We start from the raw sequence: 11753 nt of genomic DNA on the forward strand, positions 1-11753 counted from the left end.
GAAGTCCCAGGTAATAATCTCTAATTCCAGTCACACTGGAGTGCCTGCGAAGTCCCCCTATACCATGCTCTCAATGCAGTTTAAAAACTTCTTAAAAATCTAAAGCAAATTGAAAAACTAGCGTATATGTTTATTTTAAATAATTTTTGACTTGACAAAGTTAGGTGTATTAACATTTATGGATTTTTGTACTATTGAAATGGATAAAAATCAAAGATTATTTAAATAAACAAAAAGCATATTTAAAAAATTTAAATAAGAGTTTTAAAATTTAAATTGGATTTTTTAAAAAATAGAATGCTTCTTGGGGAAAAATCTATCCGAATATAGTTTTCTCTTTAAGATGTTATTAATAATGAAATATGGATTTATTTTTTAATTATGTACATTTGTGCAATGTTTTATTAATTAATTTTATTAATTAATAATAAAATTAATTCTATTAATCCATTCACAATGTCATGCTCTCCCAACAATATCATGTTTCCGTAAGATTATTTGGGGCAATTTCTCTATCTAGATTCTAGAAGATATTATCACAGGTTCTTGGTTTTGCAGTTCTCAAAACTCTGAATTTGTGACTGCAGAGATAACAGGCCTCTTCTTCACCAGAAAAATGTTATAAAATAAGCAAACACAGTTAAGAGACTCTCTGCAAATCTATGCACACAGAACTAACCCCTTATTGTGCAAGTGCTAAGTTTCAAGAAATCCAGCGAATATAAAATTGTTTGGGGTGGAATAGGTCTGGATAAGAAAGAGATATTGAGAGTTAAGAGTGAGAGTGAGGAATGAAAGGCAAGCAGTTCAAACAAAAGTGAAACATTTTTGAGCAGAATACTCCAGAAGAAGAGTTGGTTTATATACCCTGCTTTTCACTGCCTCCAAGCGGCTTACAATCGCCTTCCCTTCCTCTCCACACACCAGGCATCCTCTGAGGTAGGTGGGGCAGAGAGAGCTCTGACAGGACTGCTCTTTGAGAATAGCTCTAACAGGACTGTGACAAGGCCAAGGTCACCCAGCTGGCTGCATGTGGAGGAGCGGGAAATCACACCCAGCCTGCCAGATTAGAAGCCACTGCTCTTAACTTATGACTCTTGTGAACTTTGTGAGTGTATTCTCATAGGCGTTTAAGCAAATACAAGAATACATTTGCTATGTAATATTCTTGTTTTAGTTAAACTGTTATTGTTAATTATTATTTTTCTCCTCCCAATCAAGTACTGCATAAAAGTTGTCCAAATATGAAGGATTAACCTATTAAACCAGAGAGAGTTCACCTTGTAACGATTTCATAATTATCTATCTCAAGTGGTAAATAAACAATTATTAATTTCTTGATGGCACTAAAACAAACTTGAAAAGCTATTGCACTAAAATGAAACCATCACCAAAGTTGTAAATATTAAGGCCGGCCCCATGGAAGCCTTTACATAGGAAAACGTGATCCTAAATCAAGTCTCACTGACTAGTGATTTAAATCGTATATATGTAGATGGTACATGTATTCCTGTAACACATGAACAGCTGTGGTGGTTCCTCAGGTAGAGATACCAGAGAAATCAGGATGCTGGACCACAAGGGCATCTCTCTGCCCCAGCACTGGTGAGAACCAGAGAGCCTGAGAAACCCAAAAGGATTTTTAAAAAATTAAATGATCAATTTGTTTGACAGAGCTCAAGGTAATTAAAACAGTAGCAAATTGTGGCACGAAGAAAGGTAAAGGCATTCAACCTAAGTAAACATTTTCACTTCCTGCTTGAAAAAAAGTATTTTTATACTTATATTGTACGAACAAGAAAGCCCATTGCATGCAGGAATGCAATGGGTGCAAGGACCCAGGGGATACTGGGAGGTGCAGATCTTTCTCTCTGTGTCTCTCTCTCCCTGAGTGTGCCTGGCAGCAGGAGCAGAGCAGGTAATTAGGGCTGGTTTGTAGGAGGGAAGGAGGGCTGGTGTGCAGTTTGGGGCAGCTCTCTGTCTCTGTCTCTCTCTCCTTCTGTCGCAGCAGGTTCAGCTCTCTCTGTGTCTGTCAGCAGCTTGGGGCAGCTTCCAGGGAGGGAGGGAGGGAGCTGTAGGGGCAGGGCTGCACCCTGATTGGCCCTATTTCATCTTGGACAGCTGGACACGTTCCACCCACAGGCTGTTTCACAAATATATAGAGGAACCATGGATGGATAAAGATTTGTAACTGTGTGCAATTGTGTTGAACTCTGATAAAGATCTCGCAGATCAAAACGTGTGACGTCAAAAATTTTTGGACGTATGGGGCATATATTACACCTGTCTTTCTCAACCAGAGTTTCTTCCCTATTTTTCAGGTGGGGATTGTTTTTTGTTCTCCCTTCTCTTGCGTTGTCTTTCGCAGCACTGCATAGGATTGCCAGCTGTTGGTTGAGAAATGTCTGGAGATTAGGGCAGTGGGGGTGGAGCCTGAGGAGGGCGGGGCTTGGGGAGGGGAGGGACCTCAGAGTCCACCTTCCAAAGCGGCCATTTCCTCCTGGGGAACTTCTCTCTGTCACCTAGAAATCACTTCTCATCCTGGGAGGTCCAGGGCCACCACTTGGAAGCCGGGCATTCTTATCAATTGGTTCCCTGGAGCCTGACAAAGCCTTCCAGGCCCTTCAGTTACCTTCCGATCCTGTCCACCTTCCCTCACTACCAGCACCCCCCCCCTCCAACAGCAACCCCGTTATACTTGGAAGCTCCAAATTCTGCCTCGCACTTCCTGTCTCTTGCCCAAGTTCCTCTCTGACTTTTTGAAATCTGCTCTTCCTGCCTTCGTGCGGGTTCTGTTTGACTTCCGGTTGTGTGGACGTTCTGCCCATTCCCTTTCCAATAACTTAGCTTAGGCTGACCATACGTACCTTTATGAAGGGGACAGTTTCCTTTTCTCCACATTTCTCTGCTGTCCTCTCATTTTAATAAAAACGTCAATTTTGTCCCCTTTTTCATAGAAGGTTTATACTTGCTGAAGTGTTAGTATTTGTTTTGCTTGTCTGCTAATGTAACCCATTTTCATTTATGCTTGATTTCTATTATACACTTAGAATTTGGGCCCAGGGTGCAAAAGGTCAGGGCGCACGGCCAATTGGTAAACTTGCAGCTGCATAACCCCTGAGTTCTTCCGGCCTTTTAGGGGCTGCTTTATTAAAGGGTTTTTGTAATTAAAGATATGGTGAAACCCTTCCACCAGGCTGAATTCTTCTGGTCTATGTCGACCTAAATTTTGGCATGGATTTGTCACCAAAGAATAACAGTAAGCTCAATATATGTTTATAAAACTCTTTTATCGTCTTGCTTTCGTGAATACAGAATATTTAACCCCTGTTTTTGCCATCCCAATATCAAGAAACTCTGGTCAGCCTGGCTAAGCTAGATTGGGGGGAATCTCGTACCCCCAAACTCATGAGGAAGCACCTCTTTTACCCAACCTCCTGCATATTGATTAAGAAGAAGAAGAAGAAGAAGAGTTGGTTCTTATATGCCGCTTTTCCCTATCCGAAGGAGGCTCAAAGCGGCTTACAGTCGCCTTCCCTTTCCTCTCCCCACAACAGACACCCTGTGGGGTGGGTGAGGCTGAGAGAGCCCTGATATCACTGCCTGGTAAGAACAGTTTTATCAGTGCCGTGGCGAGCCCAAGGTCACACAGCTGGTTGCATGTGGGGGAGCGCAGAATCGAACCTGGCATGCCAGATTACAAGTCCGCACTCCTAACCACTACACCAAACTGGCTCTCTAAGGTTAATGTTCAGTAGCACCTTTAAGATCAACAAAGATTTATTCAAGGCGTGAGCTTTTGAGTGCAAGCACTCTTCCTCAGACTATGCATGCACTCAAAAGCTCATGCCTTGAATAAATCTTTGCTGTTCTTAAAGGTGCCCCTGGACTCTGATTTTGTTTTTCTGATTTTGTTGTGCTACTTCAGACGAACACGGCTCCCCACTTGAATCTCAGGTTAATGTTGTTACACCAAGGGCCATTTCGCACGGCTTCAAAATAGCACAATGGTTTCTAATTGAAAACGCTACTAATTTGGCATAACGCACGACGTCGTAGACAATCTGCAACACTCCTGAAACCGACCCGCAAAAAGTGCTTCGTTGTAGCGCTTTTAGGGGAATCCAGAGGGCCTTTTCGCACGGGGATCTTTGTTGCAAATTGTTTGCGGAATGAAAAATCGCCATTTAAAATAGTGGAATTCGTCGTTATGCATACCTGCCTTTGTAGTGGAATCAGTTGCATTTTTTAGCGTTTCCCACAGGCTTCCGGTCTCGGCAGAAATCGCTAGAAAGGAAGCGCTATTGCCAAGCTCGTCCCGCCCCTGGCCGTCAAGCAGCCAATGGGCAGCCGTTAGCATGCTCCCAAACAGCCCCTTTCCCTTTAAGAAAGGTTTTTAAAAAAAAAAAACACCCATAGCAACGAATCTAGGTAGATTCGTTGCAACGGAGAGACCCATCCAGCTGCCTAATGTGAGCTGTCGTTTGATTGTATGATCGTTGGCATGCTGCCTCGAGTGATAAAAAAAAAATCCCCCCCCCCTCTCACGGGCCCGATTTTCGGCTGAATTAATGTGTAAAAAATAAAGGGACTTTATTTCAGCAAACGGGCTTTTATGTGGTTTGTGCTTAGTGACTAAAGGTGAAGGACTGAAGCCAGGGAAGCCTCTAAACAGAAAGAGGCTCGCTGGTGCGTTTATCCCCGCTCGCTCGGAGAAAAAAAAATGGCGATCGCTTCGCTGGAAGTTTGGAGGACAGGCTCAGGAGGAGGGACTTTGAAGAACCCGCAACAATGGTAACGCACAGGTCTTTAGCGCTAGTGTTGCAGATTGGTTGCAGGAGTGTATCGCTATCCGGAGGGTGAATCCACTTTTCTGGATTCCCCTGAAAGCGCTACAACGAAGCGCTTTTTGCTGATTGGTTTCAGGAGTGTTGCAGATTGTCTGCGACGTCGTGCGTTAAGGCAAATTAGTAGCGTTTTCAATTAGCAACCATTGTGCTATTTTGAAGCCGTGCGAAATGGCCCAGAAAAGTGGATTCACCCTCCGGATAGCGATACACTCCTGCAACCAATCTGCAACACTAGCGCTAAAGACCTGTGCGTTACCATTGTTGCGGGTTCTTCAAAGTCCCTCCTCCTGAGCCTGTCCTCCAAACTTCCGGCGAAGCGATCGCCATTTTTTTTTCTCCGAGCGAGCGGGGATAAACGCACCAGCGAGCCTCTTTCTGTTTAGAGGCTTCCCTGGCTTCAGTCCTTTACCTTTAGTCACTAAGCACAAACCACATAAAAGCCCGTTTGCTGAAATAAAGTCCCTTTATTTTTCACACATTAATTCAGCCAAAAATCGGGCCCGTGAGAGGGGGGGGGGATTTTTTTTTTATCACTCGAGGCAGCGTGCCAACGATCATACGATCAAATGACAGCTCACATTAGGCAGCTGGATGGGTCTCTCCGTTGTAACGAATCTACCTAGATTCGTTGCTATGGGTCTGTTTTTTTTTTAAAAAAACCTTTCTTAAAGGGAAAGGGGCTGTTTGGGAGCATGCTAACGGCTGCCCATTGGCTGCTTGACGGCCAGGGGCGGGACGAGCTTGGCAATAGTGCTTCCTTTCTAGCGATTTCTGCCGAGACCGGAAGCCTGTGGGAAACGCTAAAAAACGCAACTGATTCCACTACAAAGGCAGGTATGCATAACGACGAATTCCACTATTTTAAATGGCGATTTTTCATTCCGCAAACAATTTGCAACAAAGATCCCCGTGCGAAAAGGCCCCAAGAGTTGACCCTTTGGCCATTGGCAGAGGACGTAGCGACCCCAGTTCCATGCCCAGATGATGCCCCCCACCCCAACCCCAAACCCCAACCCCAAACCAGAATCTCTAGCCAATCTGCTTGAACCACCAGATTTATAAATGGAACCATGGGTAGTCACTTCCATACTCAAAATCCCCTTCCTGCTTTTGACACAAAAAAACACAAGAAGAGCCCTGCTAGATCATACCAGTGGTCCATCTAGTCCAGCCTCCCGTCTCACACAGGGGCAGCCAGTTCCTCTGGAGGTCCAGCCACAGGGCAGAGAGGCTGAGGCCTTCCCCTGATAAGAATATAAGAAGAGCCCTGCTGGGTCAGACCAGGGAGGGTCCCTCCAGTCCAGCATCCTATATCACGCAGAGGCCACCCAGTTCTCCTGGAGGGCCAGCCACAGGGCAGAGAGGCTGAGGTCTTCCCTGATAAAAATATTATTTTTATTAATTTATTAATTGGACCTTTATCCTGCCACTCCCAGACAAGTTGGCTCGTGGTGGTTCACAACATAATAAAAACATAAAAACACAATATAAAACAGATGAGAATAGTACAGATGGCTATCACAACAATCCCTCATTAGGCCCTTCATCTTCAGATCATCTGTTCCCAACTATGGCTACCAGATGTAGGTCTAGATCTGGGGGCGATGGTAGGCCCCCTCCCAGGGGGTCCAGGGGGTACAAGGATTGGAAAGGACCCACTCTTATCCCCCGGTTTTCGGCCCAGCCTCAACCAAAATCCTGGCGAAGAGCTCCATCTTGCAGGCCCTGCAGGACCCAGAGACATCCGACAAGGCCCTCAGCTCTACAGGGTCCTCATTCCACCAGGTGGGGGCCAGGACCAAAAAGGCCCTGGCCCTGGTTGAGGCCAGGCATGCTTCCTGTGTGCCTAGAGCCCTCAACAAATTCATACCCACAGAACAAAGTGCCCTGTGGGCCGCATAAGGAGATAAGTGGTCCCGCAGATAGGTAGGACCCAAAACGCATATAGCCTTAAAGATCAAAACCAATACCTTGAACTTAATTCGGGAGCAGACCAGTAACTAGTGCAGGTATTTCAGCAACGGCTGGACATGGGCCCTCCAAGATGACCCAGTGAGGACCCTTGCCTCTGCATTTTGTACTAGCTGCAATTTCCGAGTCAGGAACAAGGGTAGGCCCGCGTAAAGCAAGTTACAGAAGTCTAATCTGGAAGTAACCATTGTATGGATCACTGTGGATAGTGTTCTGAGGACAGGTAGGGCACTAGTAGCCGTGCTTGGTGCAGATGGAAAAACGCCATCCGGGCTACTTTCGTGATCTGAGCCTCCATAAATAAAGAGGCATCAAAAATCACATCCAAATTCCTGGCCTATGGTGCAGATGTAACTTACATCCCATGCTCTTCCTGGTCCTGTACACTTCTCCCCAGCCACAGGACCTCCATCTTGGACGGGTTGAGTTTCAGACAACTCTGCATTATCCATCCAGCCACGGCTTCCAAACAACTGGCAAATGTCTCCGGTGGGAGACCTCGCCATCCATCCATCCATCCATCCATCCATCCATCCATCCATCCATCCATCAGGAGTTAGAGCTGGGTATCATCCGCATAACTCCAGAGCAGCTGAGCCAGAGGGCACATATAGATGTTAAAAAGTGTGGGGAAGAGTATCACCTCTTGTGGTACCCCACAAGGAAGTACAAAGGGGTCTGATAACTCTTCCACCACCACAACCCTGTGACAAGTTCGTAAGAAAAGAGGTCAGCCACTTCAAGGCCGTTCCTCTGATCCCTGTGTTGCCTAGGCGGCATGCCAACAACTTGTGATTGACTACATCAAATGCAGCCGATAGATCTAATACGACGATCTATTACAGGGTGATCTTGATAGGCTCGATAACTGGTTGAAACGGAATAACATGAAGTTCAATAGGGACAAATGTAAAGTTCTGTATTTAGGTAGGAAAAACCAAACACACCAATATAAGATGGGGGAGACTTGTCTTGGCAGCAGCATGTGCGAAAAGGATCTAGGAGTCTTAGTAGACCATACATTGAACATGAGTCAGCAGTGTGACTCAGTGGCTAAAAAGGCAAATGGGATTTTGGGCTGTATCAAACGGAGAATCGTGTCCATCACGAGAATCGTGTACCATCATTGGAGGTAATGGTACCGCTTTACTCTGCTCTGGTTTGGCCTCACTTGGAGTCCTGTGTTCAGTTTTGGGCACCCCAATTGAAGAGGGATGTTGACAAACTAGAACATGTCCAGAGGAGGGCAACAAAGATGGTGAGGGGTTTGGAGACTTACATCCCATCCCATGTATGAAGAAAGGTTTGGGGGAGCTTGGTCTGTTTAGCCTAGAGAGGAGATGATTGAGAGGAGATCTGATAACCATCAAGTATTTAAAAGGGTGCCATATAGAGGATGGAGCAGAATTGTTCTCTCTTGCCAGAGAGGGACAGACCAGAATGAATAGGATGAAATTAATTCAAAAGAAATTCCATCTAAACATCCGGAAGAAGTTCCTGACAGTTTGAGCGGTTTCTCAGTGGAACAGGCTTCCTCGGGAGGTGGTGGGTTCTCCATCTTTGGAAATGTTTAACCAGAGGCTGGAGAGCCATCTGACAGAGAGGCTGATTCTGTGAAGGTTCAAGGAGGTGGCAGGTTACAGTGGATGAGCGATAGGATTGTGAGTGTCCTGCAAAGTGCAGGGTGTTGGACTAGATGACCCAGGAAGTCCCTTCCAACTCTGTGATTCTATAATTCTATGATTCTACGAGTATGGCTGATCCGCCCTGGTCCAGATGGCGTTGGAGACCATCCATCAGAGCAACCAGCATGGTCTCCACCCCATGGCCAGGATGGAAGCCAGACTGGTATGGGCCTAGGGCCAAAGTTTCCTCCGAAAACTGCAGGAGCTGGTCCGCTGTGGCCCTCTCAGCCACCTTGCCCAGGAACGCAAGATGCAGTACCAGGAAGTAGTTGGCAGGGTCCTGTGGGTCCACCAATGGTTTCTTCAGTAAGGGGTGAACCTTAAGCCCCTGAGGGAATTCTCCCTATAGAAGGGAGAGGTTCACAATCTTCCTCAGGGGGCCTCCTATTCCCTTATCGCAGCACTTAAGCAGCCATGACAGGCAGGGATCTAAGGGTCAGACTAGGGATGGTCCATCTAGTCCATCTTCCTGCCTCACACAGGGTCAACCAGTTCCTCTGGAGGGCCCTGAGATGAATATAAGAAGATCCCTGCTGGGTCAGACCAGGGAGAGCCCATCTAGTCCAGCCTGATGTTCCTAAGGGGACATCAGGGGAGCCCTGCTGGATCAGACCAGGGAGAGCCCATCCAGTCCAGCCTCCCGTCTCACCCAGGGGCCAGCCAGTTCCCCTGGAGGATCAGCCACAGGGCAGGGAGGCCGAGGCCTTCCTAAGGACATCAGGGGAGCCCTGCTGGGTCAGACCAGGGAGGGCCCATCCAGTCCAGCCTCCCGTCTCACCCAGGGGCCAGCCACTTCCCCTGGAGGGCCAGCCACAGGGCAGAGAGGCAGAGGCCTTCATAAGGACATCAGGAGAGGTCTGCTTGGTCCGACCAGGGAGGGCCCATCTAGTCCAGTGGTTCTCAACCTTGAGGTCCCGACCCCATTTGGGGTCACCTGGCCCTTCTGCAGGGTTGCCAGGTTGGTGGCTGGTGGCTGGCAGTGGCAGCGGAGCCATGGCACTGTCTGTCTCCACGCCGCCTCCACATTGTTGTGTGCCCACCGCCCCCACCGCCCCACCACCCCCACAGTAGGGCTCGCGGCTTGATGGTGGTTGAGAACCGCTGATCTAGTCCTTCCTCCCATCTCCCACAGGGGCCAGCCAGTTCCCCTGGAGGGCCAGAAATAGGGCAGGGATTTTATTTTATTTTATTTTATTTACTTATATACCGCCCTTCCCGAAGGCTCAGGGCTATTTACTTGGAACTGAACTATATATGGAACCATACATATGATAACTATAACATTCATATTATTAACTGGTAATAACTGGGTGACAGTATAACATAAACATTATTAGTTCAAACAAGCCCAGGAGTCTTAGTGGGGTTCTGGGGGGGGGGGGGGAGGGCAGGGTCCTTGCAGATGTTGATTAATTGTGCCTGGTCTCAGCCATATGCCTGGTGGAAGAGCTCCCTTTTGCAGACCCTGCGGAACTGTTTGAGCTCCGTCAGGGCCTCTGGAAGCTCATTCCACCAGGTGGGGGCCAGGACAGAGATGGCTCTGGCCCCGGTCAAGGCCAGGCTAACTTCTTTAGGGCCAGGGACCCTTAGCTGGTTGGTGGAGCATAGAGCTCTTTTGGGGGCGTAGGCAGGGAGGCGGTCCCTCAGGATGCTGAGGCCTTCCATGATGAGAGTATAAATCAAGCCCTGCTGGGTCAGACCAGGGAGGGGCCATCCAGTCCAGGCTCTTGTCTCAGACAGGGGCCAGCCGGTTGCTCTGGAGGTTCAGTAAGAGAGACCTGTGCCTTTCCCTGACATTCTTCATGGCACTGGGGTTCAGCGGTTGACTGCCTTTGAACATGGAGGTTCCCTTTAGTCACCGTGAAGTGGCCCTTGATGGACCTTCTCTCCATGAATCTGCCTAATAACCCTTCAAGGGTGTTTTCCATCTGCTCAGGCCTCAGGAACAGGGTGGGGTGGGGAGTATTAGCAAGCAGACCACCGCTTAGGGTTGCCAGATCTGGACTCAATCCTCACCGTGTGAACATGCAGTCTGAGGGCTGAGGCATCCCCAGTTGAATTTCTGCCTACTGTGCCAGCAAGACAGAGCACAGCCGAAGCAGTCTCTGGGGCAAAAGTATCCCAGTCACCCCAGAGCGTAGGAAACTTTAAAAAGAAGAACTAAATAAACTAGGAGCAACACCCAGCTCCCCTTCCATGCCAAGAGGACACGGATTTAGAAGCCACTTAGGAGCGCAGCTTACCTCTTACTCTCCCGCCGGATCATGACTTCTTCTCCCAGACCTGGCCTCTGCCTTGAGGTCTCTCCACCGGGTGCTGGTCTAGCCTGGAGAGAGGCAAAGCACAGGAGGCGGCTGAGTCAAACCCCAAATGTGCTGCTTTTCATGCCTCAGCGGAGCAAAGAGGAACTGGGCCCCCCCTGCGGGGGACGTCCGGGTGAGCGAGCGAGAGATGGGAAGGCCGATAGCGCAGCGGCTCTGCAGGGTGGGCCATGTCAGCCGCTTGGCATCTGTGCATTTGATGGCAGCCAGTCAGGTAGAAATTCAACAGGCCAAGCGTTTCCTCTCCACACTGCGTCAGAACTTCTCAGAAATGGAAATGGTGGTTGTGGGTCTCCACGTGGGGCCCGGCATTCTCCCAGGATGACAACTGATGTCCAGTGGATCAGTCCCCCTTCCCCGGCAGCTTTGGAGAGTGGGCTGCATATGCCCCCCGCTGTGCTTCCACCCCTCCCTTGTTCTGTCCCTGAATATCCAGAATTTTCTGAAGCTGGGGTTGGCAACAAGAACCAGCATGGGGTCATGGTTAAGAGTGGCGGCCTCTAATCTGGAGAGATGGGTTTGATTCCTCCTCCCTGTGCAGCCAGCTGGGTGACTTGGGCTCATCACAGTTCTGTTAGACCTGTTCCCTCAGAGCAGTTCTGCCAGAGCTCTCTCAGTCCCACCTACCTCACATGCTGTGGGGAGAGGAAGGGAGGGCTGCTCTGGGAACTCATTAGGCTAGTTAAAAGTGGGGCATAAAACCAACTCTTCTTCTAGGGGGTCTGAGGATCCCCCAGAATGGCAGCTTATCTCCAGACTATGGAGACCAGTTCCCCTGGAGAACATGGATGTTTTGGAGAGTGGACTCCACGCTATGCAATTGACGTTCTTGTCCTCCCCGGGCTTCATTCCCAAGTCTCCAGGTTCTTTCCAGACTGGAGATAGCAACCCTGCCTCCTCCACTTGCTGTGTCGCCCTCTAACCAT

General features: G+C 48.4%; 1 protein-coding gene across 2 annotated transcripts in view; it reads right to left on the bottom strand.

Annotated features, from left to right (window-relative positions):
• RASGRP4 (RAS guanyl releasing protein 4) overlaps positions 1-10889 on the bottom strand; it is a 36387-nt gene extending 25498 nt beyond the window's left edge. For both annotated transcript variants that reach the window (XM_077336547.1, XM_077336546.1), the window contains exon 1: positions 10750-10889. In XM_077336547.1, the coding sequence (XP_077192662.1) occupies positions 10750-10772 (23 nt within the window). In that variant the 5' untranslated portion in view covers positions 10773-10889. The remainder of the gene's footprint in view (positions 1-10749) is intronic.
• Positions 10890-11753: the final 864 nt, after the last annotated feature.

Source organism: Paroedura picta, chromosome 5, assembly GCF_049243985.1.
Source record: "Paroedura picta isolate Pp20150507F chromosome 5, Ppicta_v3.0, whole genome shotgun sequence".
NCBI lineage: Eukaryota > Metazoa > Chordata > Lepidosauria > Squamata > Gekkonidae > Paroedura > Paroedura picta.